At 43.4% G+C, this 18,691-nt stretch overlaps 3 protein-coding genes across 3 annotated transcripts; 1 reads left to right on the top strand and 2 right to left on the bottom strand.

The window, feature by feature from the left end:
• Nucleotides 1–1,086: 1,086 nt before the first annotated feature.
• On the top strand, nt 1,087–9,871 carry SARC_05662 (hypothetical protein; the record flags this gene model as incomplete). The annotated part of the gene is made up of 10 exons (XM_014300472.1): nt 1,087–1,092; nt 1,626–1,894; nt 2,745–2,943; nt 3,729–4,156; nt 4,770–4,951; nt 5,858–6,016; nt 6,998–7,128; nt 7,849–7,964; nt 9,172–9,316; nt 9,748–9,871. The coding sequence occupies 10 exons, from the start codon at nt 1,087–1,089 to the stop codon at nt 9,799–9,801; spliced, it is 1,689 nt and encodes a 562-aa protein (XP_014155947.1). The 3' UTR covers nt 9,802–9,871.
• A 1,307-nt stretch (nt 9,872–11,178) lies between these two features.
• Nucleotides 11,179–12,297, bottom strand: SARC_05661 (hypothetical protein). Its single transcript, XM_014300471.1, has one exon. The coding sequence runs from the start codon at nt 12,206–12,208 to the stop codon at nt 11,324–11,326; it is 885 nt and encodes a 294-aa protein (XP_014155946.1). The 5' UTR covers nt 12,209–12,297; the 3' UTR covers nt 11,179–11,323.
• A 2,883-nt stretch (nt 12,298–15,180) lies between these two features.
• SARC_05660 (hypothetical protein) lies at nt 15,181–18,062 on the bottom strand (the record flags this gene model as incomplete). Its single annotated transcript, XM_014300470.1, has 3 exons — nt 15,181–16,662; nt 17,418–17,553; nt 17,967–18,062. The coding sequence occupies 3 exons, from the start codon at nt 18,060–18,062 to the stop codon at nt 16,136–16,138; spliced, it is 759 nt and encodes a 252-aa protein (XP_014155945.1). The 3' UTR covers nt 15,181–16,135.
• Between the last annotated feature and the right edge of the window lie 629 nt (nt 18,063–18,691).

The raw sequence follows: 18,691 nt of genomic DNA, 5'->3' as shown, positions 1-18,691 counted from the left end.
GTGTGTCTGTGTCTGTGTCTGCGTCTGTGTGTGTGTGTGTGTGTGAGTGTGTATTATTTGTGTGTGTCTGTATGTGTGTCTGTATATGTACACGTATATGTATATATATATTGGCCTGTATGGATGGATGTATGTATGTATGTATGTGTATGTGTGTCTGTCTGGGGTNTATATATATATATATATATATATGTATTTATACATATATATAATATAGTATATATATGTATATATATATATATATGTATGTATGTATAAATATATATGTACATATACACATATATGTATATAATATATGTATATATACGTTATACTTTAACGTATATGCATAGATGCAGGCATATGTGTATGAATATGAATGTATATCCACTATATATATATATGTATGTGTGTGTGAATGTATGTATACGTGTTCAAAATATGTATGTGTGTGTGAATATATATATATATTGTATGTATTGTGCATATATGTAACTATGTATGTATGCTTGGATACGGAATATATATATGCACGTTTATAACTATTTTTATACGTTATTAATGTGTGTGCTTATGTGTGTAGGTGCGTGTGTGTAGGAGGGCGAGTTTTGTGTCTGTATTCAATTGTGTATGTAAGTAAATATACATGTATGTTATATATATATGTGTGTGTGTAGGTGCGTGTGTGTAGGAGGGCGAGTTTTGTGTCTGTATTCAATTGTGTATGTAAGTAAATATACATGTATGTTATATATATATATATGTGTGTGTGTGGATGAGTGTGTGGGTGTGGGTTTTTGAGTGTGTTCTAATGTATTTATACATCATGTCATGACATATAAGAATATCTGTACTCGCGCGTGTTTGTGCATAGTAGTAATATTCATACTTATACATTATTATGCCTTGTATATACTTAGTCGACTATTGTTAGTGTAATTGCGTGCGTCATAAACCTCACTTGATCGAAGACTATTATTGTACCATTCTGTAACTCTTGTGCGCTACCACAACAGAAACATAACATAGCCTATTCATACTAATATCTGTACTATTTTGGAGCGTGAATTCTTAATTACGGCGTCTCACACGTATGTATAGACCTCTATGGTAGTATGTGTGCAGTACAAAGGTGCGCCTTCTGCATTAAGTACATGTCTGGGACAGCATCACTGTCCTCAAGTTTACAGCGAACCCAACGGTGCCATTGACTTGTGGTAGATACTGTCATACACAAGACATAGCCCATTGACCCATGTATTACTAAAGCACACCACCCAACCTACCTCTCGCGTTACATTATATATATATATATTCGTGTGCGTGTGCGTGTGTGTGTGTATGTATATACATATCGTTGTGAGAACGGTTAGAGCATCTTCGTCACAAATGGTCTAGTTCGCTACCTTGTACATAGTTTTGTCAATTAGACTTTTCAAACCACACACCTACACCAACGGCTATATTAAATTCAATCGGGCCCAATTCTTTACAACTGTGAAACCTACCTTTTTATACACACCAAACATCTCGCCCACACCTACCACCCACACAGTGTCGACCGATTCGTTTTGTTCTGTTTTTAAAAACGCTAAACACCCAAAACCCTAAACCACACCCTAAACCCTACCACCATCCTTGTATAGGCCTTCGGCAAGTTCCTCTCGTACTTTCCCCTGTGCTTCGGCTATTGGAAGAAGTACGCTGATCTCGAGCACAAACTCGCGGGGATTGCTGGCGTCACGTCTGTCTACGAACAAGGGGTGGCAGCCATCCCACAGTCAGTGGATCTGTGGGTGCACTATTTAAAACACGCCCAGGCACAGGAAGACGAACAAGTACCCGGCCAGGATAACGGCCAAGAGCTGCTCAAGCTGTTTGAGCGAGCCGCGCAGGCCTGTGGCAGGGATTGGAAGTATGTGTGGGTGGATGTGTGCTTGTGTATGTTGTGGTATGTGTGAGTGTTGGTTGGGTGGGGGTGTGCTTGTGTATGTTGTGGTATGTGTGGGTGTTGGTTGGGGTGTGGGTGCTTGTGTATGTTGTGGTATGTGTTGGATGGGGTGTGGGTGGGTGTATGCTTGTGTACGTTGTGGTATGTGTGGGTGTTGGTTGGGGTGCGGGTGAGTGGGTGCTTGTGCATGTTGTGGTATGTGTGGGTGGGTATGTGTATGTGTGGGTGTTGGTTGGGGTGTAGGTGGGTATGTGCTTGTGTATGTTGCGGTATGTGTGTCTGTGCATGCGTGGGTGCATATACACGTCGTGTGGGTGTGAAGTGTGTACATGTGTGTCTACGCGTGTCAAGTATGGGCCTGTGACTGTGTGATTGCGAGTGCATTATATGTGTATAGTCTATTTGATTGTGCGGTGTGTGCAGGCGGCATAGAGTGCAGATGTTAGTTGATTGGTAGTCACAGGAGTGTTTGTTTAAGTCCCAGCCACTCTACTCACAAGGGGTGTCTGGTGTGACATCTCTGTCTACTGTACGCCCGTGGCAGATGAACAGACCAACTCACAGTACATGGATACGGTTAGACAGAAATAGTCTATCATAGTCTGATCTTGAGCACATATAATAGTGGAAAGATGCTTTCCAATGAAGCGAATGGTAAATACAAACTCGCTCGCGCACACCCCCATACTGATGTATGTTCAAATGGCTATAACTTTCACACGCATATATATATATGTGTGTGTGTGTGTATACTTATGCGCATATTTGGTCGTCTATATTAACACGTATACACACATTATGTAATTTGCTTCAGGAGCTCGCCTTTCTGGGATCTATACCTCGCACAAGCACAACAAAGCCGAGACAAGACGGTTGTGGCCAAGGTCTATGCTCAACTGCTGGCCATTCCACACTTGTACCACGACCAGTATGTCGCAAAGTTCAATGCCTTTGTGGCCGATACGGCGGTCGAGACTATTGCCACCCCCGAAGAGATTGATGCCATCAAGCAGGTGTGTGTGTGTGCGTGTGCGTTCATCTGATCTGTACAAGTGTATGTGTACTCGAAGAGAAGGGGGAAGGGGGGGGTGTTGTTGTTGTTGTTTATTTTCGGTGTATGGTTTAGGCCTTTGTACCCTATCCCTTCTGGTGTGTGTGTGTGTAATGTCTTCTGACCCACAGCTGCTATGCTGAGGTATCCACAAACTGTCGTAGCTCTACATCACCTGTACACCCCATAGGCTGATCTGAGTGGTCTCTCGCTCTATGCGACTCAATTTTTTACGGATGTATAGGGCTTACATTGCATATATCTACACACCCGGGTCTCAATCAAAGACCAAGACAACACGCACAACCAAGACAGCCAAAACAACAGTATTTGTTATTAATCAGACACCAAGACAACACACACACCTGCAGTATGTGTTACTATTCAGACACCAGGACAACACACACCTGCAGTATGTGTTACTATTCAGACACCAGGACAACACACACCTGCAGTATGTGTTACTAATTAGAGACCAAGACAACACACACCTGCAGTATGTGTTACTAATCAGAGACCAAGACAACGCACACACCTGCAGTATGTTCCTAATCAGAGACCAAGACAACACACACACCTGCAGTATGTGTTACTGAGGATCTAACTACAGTCACGAGCCATGTTTGCAAACATAAGGCAAACGGGTTGTGCTCACAACGAACCCTCTTCTGTTTACACGACAAGTCATCCCTACGTCATCGCCATCCTGCCGTCTCAATGGTTCATATTTAAATTCTTCCATATAAGGAAATCGAGGCTAGCATGGGCCAGATGAGCGAGATCGCTCTCGCCGAGGAGGTCAAGAGCAAAGCCGCGGAGCTGCGACAGAAGGTTGCCATGGCAACCAGCGTAGAGGCGAACCGGTGCAAGCCGTTCGAGGACCGTTTGGCGCGTAACTACTTCCACGTTAAGGATGTAGACGAACAGCAGAAGACAGCCTGGAAAACGTATCTGTGCATGATGATAGACGCCTCGTACGACCGGGAGGTGATAGCGTTTACGTTTGAACGGTGTCTGATTGTGTGTGCTCTGTATGAGGAGTTCTGGCTACAGTTTGCGTACTGGCACAGAGGCGACCCACAGGCCATGGCCGCGGTGCTGCAGCGGGCCATTTTGTTCACAGCCAATAAGCCCAACTGCTATTTGGCCTTAGCCTCCGCACAAGAAGCTATTGGGTGAGTATAGAGCTGCATGTGACTGTATGTGATGGGTGTGGGTGAGTATAGAGATGTATGTGATGGGTGTGGGTGTGTCTACAGATATGTGTATATGGATAGTGTTAGACATACTTGTAGGGAACGGTGCGACCTCTTGTGCTATGCGTCATCGTTGGTAAGGCTATCTGCCACTCGGCACTTGCCGCTACACAGGTGGCTATTGGAGGAGTATAGACATGTCTGTAGATGTACGTTAGATGTGGTGAAAACAATCGTGGATGTAGATGTGTATGTATGTAGTGGATATAGTCATATCTGTGGATGTAGTGGATATAGTCATAACTGTGGATGTAGATGTTTGTGTATGTAGTGGATATAGTCATGTATGTGGATGTAGATGTGTATGTATGTAGTGGATATAGTCATATCTGTGGATGTATAGTGTATGTATGTAGTGGATATAGTCATGTATGCGGATGTATAGTGTATGTATGTAGTGGATATAGTCATGTATGTGGATATACATGTATGTAGATGTGGTGAATATAGAATCAAGTTTATTCTCACAATTCTTCCAACCAAGTTTATCCTCACCCCACAGCTTCCCATTCATTCCCACACACACACACAGCGCCGATGGTATCGAGGGGGCGCGTGCGACATACAAAATGGCCACGGAGACGTTCACTACAGACAGCGAAGGCTTTGTGGAGTTGGCAGTTCGGTACTCAAACTTTGAGCGACGACAGAACGAAGCACAGAGTGCCGTGGCCGTGTTAGATGCCGCGGTTGCACTGTGCGAGGCAGGCACAGGTGGGTTCATCTGATATGCGTTATAACTTCTAGGTTGATGTACAAACAGTGTATGATTATGTATTGTACTAAGAGTATATGTTCATGTGGGATATAAACAATACATGCCTATACATTATACCAACAATATGTGACTATTTATCATGCAAACAATATATGTCTCTATTTTGCACTGATATGCGTTATAACTTATGTTGATGTACAAACAATGTATGATTATCAATTGTACTAAGAGTATATGTTCATGTGGGATATAAACAATACATGCCTATACATTATACCAACAATTTGTGACTATTTGTCATACAGACATATACAAACAATATACGTCTATATTTGGCAAATACTATCTTTCTATCTCCGGCGAGTGCAATTTTCCGGCTGGTCTAACTAGTTTGTTCTTCTGTGTGGCCCGCTTCAATTTTTCGCTATATCGCGCTGGTGTTGTGTTACTATATTTGGATGTGCGTTGCTTGTCGTTCTATGCCACTGTTCTCGTCCTGCTGTGTGGTATGGTGTGTGTGTGTGTGTGGTATGGTAGTACACTGTGGTCTCGTGCTACATTGGCCAGGTGATGCGTTTAATCGGAATCTGATCCCCTCACAAGCGCGCCTCGACGTACGCACCCGAACCCGAAACGTATATATGTATTATATATACTTGTATATACGTATACATATATGTATTATATATACTTGTATATATGTATTATATGTACGTGTATATATGTATTATATGTACGTGTATATACGTATATATGCATCTATCTCTCACACACACTCGCCCTCTGTTTCTTTGTGTCTGCATATCAATGCTAGCTAATCCATGAGCCTGTATCATATATATCCCTGAACACCCATATCTTCTATCAACTCCTCCTCTCTCGATCTCTATCCTCTCTCACAGCCACACACAGCTACCTTCTAGGCGCTAAAGCCGAGCTACAGTCAAAGGTGGGCGAGGCCGCCGATGCACGCGCAACCTACGAAGCGTGTGCGCGCGCTAACCCATCCAATAAAGATACGTACCTGAGGTGGCTTAATTGGGAGCAGTCGTTCTACACAGGTACACTCGTGCCCCTGCAAACACCCCCGCCCCACTCCATACGTGCATTGCATTGTGTGTCGGCAGTGCTTGTGTACCTCTCTTGGTATAGCCGCAGATGTGGTTCAGAGGGGTGTATGTATGTATGGTTGGTGTTGTACAAGGGTGGTTGTGGTGAGTGTGTGTATAGAGCGTTCATGCGCAAGATGCTCAGTGTGTGTACGTTATGACTCTTAGCAGGCACCCGCATCTGTCCGCTTTAGGGTTTAGGGTTGTAATACTTGTTTAAATACATTTGCGGTTGGAAATGTTTGTTGGCGTACAATGCTGCATCCGGAATGAACTCGATCTGCGTGCGTTTAACATCTCTGGGCATACACATACGCAAGACCTACGTGCATTGCACATCTCTGGTCATGCATATACATTAGAACCTCGATCTGTGTGCCTTATATATCTTGTGCCATACCCACACGTGCACACAACCACACGAACTATTACATCCACATTGCTTGTTGTGCTATTTAGAGGCCGTTGAGGATGTCAATGTGCGTACGTTTTACATCTCGTGCGATACTCACACTCACAAACTAATACATCCACATTGCTTGTTGTGCTATTTAGCGACCGTTGAAGATGTCGATGTCCGTACGTTTTACATCTTGTGCCATACACAGTCACATGCACACAGCCACACTTACTATTACATCCATATCGCTTGCTGGGCTATTCAGAGGCCGTTGAGGATGTTAGCGTGTGTACGTTTTACATCTCGTTCCATACACACACTCACGTGCACACAACCACACGAACTAATACAACCACATTGCTTGCTACATGCACACAGCCACACTTACTATTACATCCATATCGCTTGCTGGGCTATTCAGAGGCCGTTGAGGATGTTAGCGTGTGTACGTTTTACATCTCGTTCCATACACACACTCACGTGCACACAACCACACGAACTAATACAACCACATTGCTTGCTGGGCTATTCAGAGGCCGATGAGGATGTCAGCGTGCGTACAGAGTCGGTGTTCGCTGTGGTCAAAGAGGTAGGAACAGCAGCACTGGCCGAACAAGACCTGGCTGACTTGGCCCTGCGACGCGTCAGATTACTGGACACCTTGGTAGGTGTTGTGTAACGAGTTGCTGGTTGTAGTGCGTCCTGCTTTGTTATTCGAAAGTCTAAACGTTGGCCGGAAGTATACGTTTATAACATCTGGGCTCTATGATACAGCCACATATATATATATATATATATATAGCCTTCCCTCAGGGGAGATGCTGTAGGCAGCCTAGACCATCGAGAAGATGGCCTCGTGTTCTCGGGGCAATACCTGGTGGGCTGGGTTGTGTATTGCACAAGGGTGATTCGTACTGTGTGAATGTGTGTCCTTGTCCTGGTCAGGGCCGTGTCTGGTCGGGTTTGTTTTGTGCCGTGAATGAAAGGGGTACTTATACCACCTGTTCTGTGTGTTACTGTTATGTCTTATCCATTGCGACGAGGTGTCTACCCTACCTGTTCTGCGTGTTACTGTTATGTCTTATCTATTGCAATGGTCTGTCTGCGGCTGTTCAGTCTAGTCACTACTCAGCCTCAGGCAGTCCTGCGGAGATGTAGTGTGTTGGCCCCCATACTGTCCTCTGCAATGCGCAAAGTGGCTGTGTGTAGTTGTGACCCACACCCCTTGCACGTACACGACCCTGTTGTACTACACACTGCCTACGCCAAAGCCGAAGCCGAACCTCGGAACACTCCATCTAATGCTCGTTGGTTTCCACGCTTAGCTTGTGTTTCACATACCCCATCCCATCACCCGTGCCAATGGCTGTACCTTGTTACCCAGGGGTCAGACGCTGCCCTGCTGCAGAGTGCGAGGTTAGACTACTTTGGCACCTACGGCTCTGGTGCCACATTCAATCCCGCCACCGCTGCGAAGAAACGCCACGCGCAGGACGCAATGTAAGTCGGTCCGTCCTGGCGTTGCGTGCGCTTTATCTGTTTTTTTTTTAACTTTTGGCCTGTTTTCAATCCTGTTTTTTGCATTTGCATTGGCCTGTTCCCATCCTAATCCTGTTTTTTATCGGGTGTCTTATTCCCAATTCTATTTCTGCACCTATTTTACCTCGGCTGTCGGGCCGTATATGTCGTCCTGTCTTGTTTTTTTACCACTCGCCGTCGTTGAGGCTTCACTTTCCTCTCGTCTGTTTGTTTTCTGGCGCTTTGTTTTCCCGTTAATATCGTTTTGTGTTTGAGTTGCTGTGCATGTACCCGTTTCCTACGTCATGTGACTCAATTTACGGTTTGCTTTCGGAGAGGCCTATTATTTTCGTGCATATATCAACCCTGGAGTTCAGGATTGAACAAAAGTCCGCATTCGGCTTGTCGGTCAAGGGTGCCCTAGGCCGCCAGTAAGTATGGCTCTGAAGTGGTTAGTTGTCTGCGTTCGCTTTCCCTGATTGTGAAATTCGGTGCGAATTTTTGCTTTCCGCGGCCATTTCTGTTGTAGTTGCCACATTTTTATTTATTTATTTTTTTGCTTGGATTCGGTTGCGGCCAGGATCACAATCCCAATTTTCTTAAAACCCCAAAACCCTAAATCCATCTCGAGTAGTCGGAAGTTGTAAGTCATAGGCAGCTTAAATGAGTATAAGCTCAATCTAAGCGGCGGTAAGTTCGTTACATTTTGACTGTCGATCGGCTTTCTCGGTAGACCCTTTTTTTTTTTGGCGCTTTCTCTCGGCGTTTCTGACCCGCATTCCGTCCTGGCCAACGCGTTACGCTAAGCTGTACTATAATATACCATCTCCCCATGGACTCTTCCTTGTAAGCCTTGGGATCGGGCAGGTTGTCTCTCCCGCCGGCTTGGTGTGGAGAAGCAACCTCATAACGGGGGTGGGGCGCAGGCATTCGAGACGATATACCTACTTGTAGAACCGGTCCAATAGGCGCTCAGAGATAGAAGCCACTGACCAATTACACAGCCCAGCCGTCTGGATCCCCCATTCCTATACTACTCAGCTGTAGGGGGTGTTTGGTTTCGTTTCTCTTGTTTTTTTCTCTTGTTTTCAAACTTCTCGCAGATGACTAACCCTTCCTTTTAACATATATCCGCCACCCATCCGCCCTGTCTGTGGTCCTAATCCCTGTCCTCGTATCCTCAAAATAGGGCTCAGCCTGTCCCAAAAGCGGCCAAAGTAGACGCACAAGTCCCGGTTGTCGGTGTGGTGGCACCTGCCGCGCACGTAGACCCCATGGCACAACACAATGCATGGGCCCAACAGCAGAACCAGTGGGGAAACTACCAACAACAGGTATGTATATATATGTGTGTGTGTATGCATATAGATGTGTATATGTATGTATCTGTATATGAGTGTGCGTGTGTGTGTGTGTGTGTAAGTATGTTTATATACATGTGACTTTCTGCAACACAAGTGGATACTCGCTAACATCATAGTAAGTGTATATTTGAGAAATGCGACCATCTGGTGTGCATATTTCTCTCACTAGCAAGCAGGGTGTGTACTCGAACGGTTTGAGTGTTTATGTACATCAATAACCAAAACATTTGTACATTCCCCTTTGAACTAGTGAATATTGCAAAAGTACCTTTTCGTTGGTGTAACATCTTATATGTACGACTATTTGTCCGTTTTATAAACGTATTTCAGGTGATAATGTGTTTTACTAGATTCCTTGAAATCTTACACCCTAAACCCTAAATCAATGCTTGTAAATACAGGGATATGGTATGCAACAAGGTTGGGGTAATCAACAGTACGGCTGGGGTCAATAATTCGCAGACACGGCGAACACTATACCTAGATGGTGAAAGACACTGCACCTAGATGGTGAAAGACACTGCACCTGGATGGTGAAAGACACACTGCACCTAGATGGTGAAAGATTTTAGTACCCAAGATTATGTAAACTGGTTGTGTGACCAAAGGAATATTATAGGGTGAACGCCCTAAACTTGGCAGTGAGTGTTCCGATATATATATAAGAATAAAAATGAAGAACGGCCAGATACATAGCTGCACAAGTCTCTGTTCTAAGAGTATTTTATACGAAACCCGTATGATTACTCGAACTTTTATCCCATCTTCCTTATTAAAATAAACACGAATCACACTACCCGGTAGTACCATGAAAAGTTCAATACGTTAATATTTCTGAGAGATATACTGCAGTCGCATAGGCCAAACACATCGCCACACAGCACCTCATCGGGTTGTCAAGCAAAAAATCACCCGTGCGGTCAACGTATACTCGCGCGACAGTATGATACCCTGGTCATGAAGTAGTACTTTCATAGCCATAGGGATGGGTCGATTCAATTGTAAATGAACTGTCTTCTTATGGCCATGAACCATTTTCTTGCCGTAACCATTAATGAATAGACTACAAACCACAGTCTTCGTGTGACCATAAACTAGTACGTCTATAGTCATATAGGGATGAATCTATGCATTCGTATATGAACTGCCGTCGTATGACAATGGACTAGTAATTTCATATAGTCATATAGGAATGAATTCTATACACTCGTGTATGCACAGCTATGTACGCGTGCTAGGCTCGGCATATCCAAGTATGCATGTTCAAAAAGGTGTATATAAGCGGACATTCTTCTCGTTTCTCATTTTACAAATTCTCATCGGCTTTTGACTACAATGTGTTTAATATTGATGAAATATTAAATCAATTTGCTGTCGAGCATTGTGACATGTGATGTTGAATATGTTCTATTATGCTCCAGCACTGTGCGTATCAGAGACTTGTCTCTATACTAATACACTTCCGAGGCAACATGTATCTGGTACATAGGACACACCGGTATTGAACTGAGTTGTGAGATCTCAAACACAACAACAGCTTAGTTCAAGGTTCAAGGTTGTGGTCGAATAGTTGCACTCGTAATATAGATAAAATCGCGCTACTGCACATAAATATATCGACTACTGCTATTATCAATATCTATATAAATCTCCTCGGTGCGTATATAAAGACGCTTTTATGTATATCTGGCATATCTGTCAAAAGTAGTTTGCCCTTGGGCGACAGTATCTACTTTTTATTTGTGTTTATGCTCGAACAAGCCAGGGCAATAACTTTGGATACTAATACCATATTATCTGCTATTGCTTTGACCCCTAAAAGAGGATTGGCGAAATTCAAGCCATGATTGCAAAGCTCCATTAGCTTAGGTAATTAGAATTGATACGCGTCTATTCGTTAATCGACAAACGCTGACCGGACCATATTAAAAACTTTTAAATTTTTAACTTCAAACTATGTTCGATTTGCGCACGAATTTATTTTCGAGGACGTGAATTCTGATCTAACCAGAACTCTGTATCCTCGTAACCTAGCTGTACTAATGCATATTTATGCAGTGCAATGGCTTCGGCATTAAACATTGCTTTTAGCCATTCCCCTTCGGAAATGGGCAAGGTGTCCAGACCACGAATACCCGGGTATATGTCCGTTGAGTTGTCTAACGGCACATCACCGCCCAAGCCTGACCACGTGACCCACTGGCTGCTGGGAACTACAGCCACGCGCAGACAGTTGTCGCCCTCAAATCCGTCTGGACACGGAAGCTCTTTGGAGTACCCGCCGTCTCTAGCGTACATATCTCTGAATGTTGTCGTGCAGGTGTCTGATTTCGATATACCGCTGACAAACGAGGATGCCCGAAGCGCACTAATGAGATCATTTCTACTCGTAAATCCCGTGACAGTCAGTCCGGTAGGAGGCAGTGAAACACATTCGGTGAAGGGCACTTCTTCTCCAATGGTTATGTGGACGCCCACCAGATCCTTGCTTCTTTTCCAGGCATCTCCTTTCGGGACGAGTGACTCCAAAATCTGCGATGCAACGTTGTCTAATCTACCGTCGCACGATCTCTCGCTGCATTTTTTTATAGTACTATCAAACGCTTCCTTAATATCTTCAACGTCCACACCCATACTGTTCAAAGCTGCCATGTACGATCCACCGCTTGTACCAGCCATCGGCGTCTCTCCCGGGACTATAAGCCCAGACTCAAGCAATTTTCTCGCCACACCAAAATGGTAGTATATATAGAATCCTGAACCGCTGAATCCTATTGCATCAATTTTTCTACTGGTGACACTTTTAGCAAAAGTGCCCCCAACGAATAATAGTACGGAGATGAGTATATTTACCAAAAGCATTATGGGGAGTTTGTGTGTATGACCAGTAGTTAATTGCACTCTGATGTAAATTGTATTCTATTTTGGTACTGTATACGTGTGTGCATGCATGCTACTATTTATACAAATCGAGAGTGTGTGCGCACATTGAGTGGATGGCTGAATAGCTATAATACCTGCTCAGGCGATGTCAACTGTTACATACAGATGGAGCTGACTTCAGTGACTTGGAATATCAAAATGATATTTTATAAAAACAAAATATAATATTAAAAAAATTACATATTTTTTGTTTGTTTTAAAACAAAACAAAAACAAAAACAAATAAATACACAGCTTTGCTTTTTTTTAAACAAAAACAAAAAAAGGGTTTTTATTGTTTTGTTTTGTAAGGCATTTGAAAAGAAAAGAAAAACAATCACAAAGTGACTGTCAAGTGTCAACACCAGTCTCCAGGTCAACAATGTCAACTGTCTTAATTTGTTTTTATGTTTCATTTTAGAAGGCTATGGTTTTAAAAAAAATTAAAAACGGTAAAGCAGTAAAGCTGCAAGTAATGTATTGAAAGCTGGCCTGGTATGCGACAAAGACAGGATGATATGTCTTCTCAGCAAACTAGTTCCCGACCCGTCGCGATTTGTCTTCTTAGGAGAACAACATGACGTAAATCGGACTTATGACTGTAATAAAAGTCAGCGTCCGGCCGTGTCGTCATAGGCTCATAGCGAAAAGTGCTGTCTTAAACCAGCCCAAATTGAAAGAGTACTCACTACTCAGTATTTATATCTATAATTTTGTACTGTATGGAGTCATGAGTGTGGACTCAGGAATCAAGAGTGGCAGGACTATGGAATCTAATGTAGTAAACAAATAGTAATGTACTAATGTGTATTCTAAATTCTATACTCTAAAAGTCTATAGACTATGGACTGTGAATAATTTTATTGTATTTTATAGGAGGGAACAGGTTTTGAGGCAAGACTATAAATAGTCAGCGGCTCGCCTCACTTTTTTAAAATACATTATAAATATATAGTTTATACTTTATAAATACATAGTCACTGACTTCTAAATATAGAATGCAAATACAGTTATACATACCCTTGTGACTTCTAATCGTAAAACGTATTAGATACGTTTTCATACGTTATAGGGCCCTAGTCCTGCCAACTAGATTCTGCCAAAATATGAACAGTTTCGTTTTTTCAATTTTCAGTTGGATCAGAGTTTCTATTGACATCAACGACTAGCTATTAATTGTACATATCCAACCAAAATTGGTTTTTAGAATTAGTTTCTATTCCTACATAGCTAAAAACGGGAAAACGGTTTCGAATCTAAGCGTTAACATGAAATATACTACGTTTTTATAATATATATGAAACCGGAAGCACGTATTGAAGTCTGCGGCCACTGAAAACTCTAAAGACTAAAGGGCAAGCCGGCACGGATGAGGGCGAGGCTGCTGCTGCGGAATCCTGTATTCCTGTACAGTGTACATCTGCGTTCCTGCAATATATAAATACAAGTAAAAAAGCCCATAATTGCACTATCTAATAAACATTGTAATACTGACATATATAGGACAAAAACTGGTTGTATATATTCGTATACTGTAGTTTAAAAACGACATAAATCACATAATCAGTTAATCATCCGTCACGATACTCGATTATGTACGTTTAAAAAACCGTCGACACCATGACCAAAGTGTAGTTTTCCTGTTTCGACCTCTTCCCGAAGGGAATCACGCTTGTTGTTGTAAACTTCGTTGTTGAGAAAATGACCTCTGTTATAGTGCTGTCAAGCTTTTATAGAATAATCCATAGCCTTCTACAGAAAATAATCAATAAGGCTATGAAAGAATGTGTAATTCTCACGAGGCTGTGAATATATATTGTATATAACAAGTTTAAAAAATCAATACAATCGAGATGTGAAAATGAAATTATCCTAATAGTGCGTTTGCAGCTTAACTATATGCACTAAGCCTTGAATACGAATGCAATTATGGTGGTTTGACTACACGCTCTCATGCACAAATGCATTCCGCACTGAGGTTATAGTTTTCAGCATGCATACGTAGGTGCGCACGGTGAGATGTATCCTATATGTAATGTGTCTAAATAGTACAGGGTAAACTCGGTTCGCAGTATCTACTGGTTTTTATTCATGGGTATGTAGAATCAATACGTAGCTTCTCGTCTGCTTTTGCTTTATTTTCTGAACCCAAACTGAAAAATACAACTCTGATTTGAAGCTTCATTAACATGTGCAATAAAAGAACTCTTACGCGTCTATGTATCCGCTACTCGTCAAACGTTGACTTGTCTATAAAATTTATTTTGCAGCTCTATATGGTGCACTTATGTTAGATCTGTGCACGAATTTACTTCTGCGATTTCACACCTATTACCAGATTACCACATCCTCGTAACCTATCCGTACAATAGTACGAATTTTCTTTTCTTGCGATAGTGAACTTGGAACTAACCAAAATGCTGAATCCTCGTATCGTTGCTGTACAAATGCATCTAATTATGGTGCCATGGCTTTTGCATCAAACATAGTTTCCAGCCATTCCTCGTCGGTAATGGGCAAGGTATCCAGAACTGTGAGACCACGAATGCCCATGTAGATTGTGTACAAAGTGTGCACATCGGTGGAATGAATTCGAGTGCATATAATGTCTATCACGAGTAAGCTACAGTTCTATTTACAGCTCAGCGAGAAGCTCTTCTCCAATAAGTGTGATACACTCGTCTTTCTAGAATAGTTTCTAACGGTAGCTATATATTGTGAATTATGCCTGTATGATCGAGAATTCTGTCTCGATGGATGTGATTTGGTATTTATAACTGTCAATGCAAACAATTATGCTCCTCCAATAAATTGCATGCTTACATAGCATAGAAAGATAGACTGAGCTACAATTAGGAGTGTGATTCAGCAGGGTTTACTGGTTTAGTATTTTTGGTCTCTATTGCAGTCCGTCGGGTATAATGACTTTTTATTATCTGAACATAAGGAGATCTTAAACGGCAAATGGAAGTTGCCCACTAGACGTTGATAACTAGATGTGTGATCCACTGATCCTATACTACCAGATACTTTATTTGACACTTTTACACATGATCTTAACAGCGGGATCCGCGACGGTTTGCGCCTAACCGCTGATATTCATTTCTGAACAGTGCTGCGCGTGTAGTTTAATATCGAGAGACTACCCTTGCACTGCTAATAGTAGTGGTTTCGTATCATATATTAGCTATGTCTTCTCCTCTATCGAATCAACCGAGACTGCGCGGCACTATTCACTATTGACTATTACTAGGTATACGATCACAAGGGCACCCCAAAGCACGGCCAGCCCTGACTAGCTTTTCTGATCGCATCTATCTAAACACGGGATACTAGGCTATGCGGCCCTCCCCAACAAAAACGGGTGCACATCATGGGGTCGGATACTAGGCTATGCGGCCCTCCCCCACAAAAACGGGTGCATACCATGGGGCCGGCAACTGTCTTCTCAGGTTATCACATGCATCATTTGTGCCGTGTTCATGCAGTGTGCATGGGCAAACGGTAGTGGTGTGTATATACTCTGGGACAACATCGAGCCATCCTTGGAGACGTCGCACATGTTTGAAAGTGTTCGCCTGACAGCATTATGCTGCCTCAACTCATGCACGTTCGTGTTCCATTGCGCTGGTGGATGCGGCATCTGTACACCTCTACAAATGAACAGTGACATACGCACGTGTCAACACATTTAATATAGACATATACATATACATATACATACATAACTAGTACATGTAATCATCAGCACTCTGTACTGCCTTTTCGCCTATCCTGCTCGCCTCTTCCGATCAGCCCTATCTGCCTGCCTTGTGCTTTGCCCTACCACGTATCTGGGCCATCTCCCCTCCATCTCCATCGTATTCTCTATCGGTGTTTCGCATCTTTCCCACGCTTCTCTACTACATGCGCTTCCTCACCTTCTATATCATCCTTGCTATTATCCGTCACATCGTCATTGTCATTGTTATCCATATCAATCGCCTCTCCCGCATCCTCGTCATCGCCCTCATCCGCATCGGCCCCTATAACCATGTCGGGGCTATCCCCACCCCCATCCTCTCCCTCTCTCCCATCTTCATTTTCATCTCCATCTTCGTTCGCCTTGTCTGCCTTGGGCTTGGGCTGTTTTCTGTAGTCGCCTGTGGTATCATCATCACCCCCGTCCTTAGCATCATCTTCGTCTTCATCTCCATCTTCGTTCGCCTTGTTTGCCTTGGGCTTGAGCTTGGGCTGTTTTCTGTAGTCGCCTGTGATACCATCATCACCCCCGTCCTTCGCATCGTCTTCGTCTTCATCTCCGTCTTCGTTCGCCTTGTTTGCCTTGGGCTTGGGCTCATTTCTGTAGTCGCCTGTGGTATCATCACCACCCCCATCCTCCGCAACCTCTTCATCTGGGATACAAGCATTGAAGGCAAAGGTGTGGTTGTGATCAGCTTGGAGTTATAACTATCACACACACAGATACAACAACTGAAATCAGCTAAGAGCTATAGTTATTACACACACAGACACTACACGACGTTCTGGTCGCAGGAATGGCTCTCAGTCGCACAGAGTCTTCACATGACAGACAGGTAGCGTGGGCGTGTGGCTACTCCCATTGTCTTTGGGTGTGTGATTATCGCTTTGACGAATGAGACGTATGCTGTTAATAAGTGATTCAATGCAAACACGTGCACATGCACATCTAGGCACAGCTATAGCACACGTGTACATGCACATCTAGGCACAGCCATAGCACACGTGTACATGCACATCTAGGCACAGCCATAGCACACGTGACCATGCACATCTAGGCACAGCTATAGCACACGTGTACATGCACATCTTGGCGTAGCTGTAGTCTTCCTGCGAATGCAGTCGTGGTCACGTGCAATTGAGTCGTCCGCACAATACAATGACATATCAATGTCCATGAGAAGGGAGTATCGGGATGTACAGGCACAAGCACAGACATAGGCTCGCACACATAGACACACCTACAACACACACACCAACACTTCACAATCGAATAGTCCACGTGGCACGGACTGGACTACTATGCCTGCCCTACAAAGACGTTTGCTCGTAGCAGGGGGTAGTGTGTACTGACTGCAGCACCACACCGATCCGCATGGGGTACAACTGACCACCACATTTCGCATACCATCATCTGCGGCCTCGATCTTTTCATCCGCGTTGCCATGGTCACCACGCTTGACCGCATCTGGTGGCCCCACATCCCCAGCGATGTCGTCAGTGTCAATGTCATCTGCCACTTCCTGCACCTCTATGTTGTCCACCTGAGGTGCACACAGGAGAGGTGACAGGGTATCAGAATGGCCCAGAAATCCAAACCCAGAATGGTGGTATTTACGTTCATACGTATACCAAGGGTGCTCATAAAACTGCTAAGCGGGAACGAACGCAGTGGTATGGTGCATCTTCGAAGATAAATACGTTTACACGCGTGCAAAAACGTATCCGCTCCCTTTCATATGGCGATGCAGTAGAATGGAGCGTTCACAAGAATGAAAACGTTGGTACGCGTATAAACGGTATCGGTATATTAAACCCTAAACCCACCAGTTCAGTATCCGTCTGTCGTATAGGAGGCACGGCATAAACTATATAGTGATGAGATGTAAACACGTATAATTACCAACCACGCGCACACAGGATGCTTAGTCTATCCGTGGTCTATGCGTGCACACACCTCCTCTGCAAGGTCGTCCGCAGCTTTGTCCACCTTCTCCGCATGCGCAATGTTCTCTGTAGTTTGTTCAGATGTACCAGACGAGGTCAGATACATGTATCCAATAGACTTGTGCAGATGTACCAGACGAGGTCAGATACATGTATTCAATAGACGTGTTCACATGTACCAGAAGAGGTCAGCTACATGTATTCAATAGACGTGTGCAGATGTACCAGAGGAGGTCAGATACATGTATTCAATAGACGTGTTCACATGTACCAGAAGAGGACAAATACATATATTCAATTGACGCGTTCAGATGTACCAGAAGAGGTCAGATACATGTATCCAATAGACGTGTTCACATGTACCAGAAGAGGTAAGATACATGTATTCAATAGACGTGTTCACATGTACCAGAAGAGGTCAGCTACATGTATACAATAGACGACGGAGGCTATAGCAATGTGCCCATATGGCACAGACGACTACATAGATTGTATAGGAATGGTACTAATATATCCGCACTGTATGGTGCAACGCAGGTAACGGATGGATAGAGGCATTCATGTGTATAGATACATATGTATATAGAATCAGATAAGTTGATATATACTAACAATCTTTAGCTACCTATGTGACGCGACTCGACGTGTACATACAGAAACGACGTGTACATACAGAAAAAGTACATGGATAGCTATGTACATAATATTTGTGTGTGTATATATTTATACAAGTGA

The sequence above is a fragment of the Sphaeroforma arctica genome (assembly GCF_001186125.1).
Source record: "Sphaeroforma arctica JP610 unplaced genomic scaffold supercont1.369, whole genome shotgun sequence".
NCBI classification, from domain to species: Eukaryota; class Ichthyosporea; order Ichthyophonida; genus Sphaeroforma; species Sphaeroforma arctica.
The sequence above is the reverse complement of the archived record's forward strand: the minus strand, read 5'-3'. Positions and strand labels throughout refer to the sequence as shown.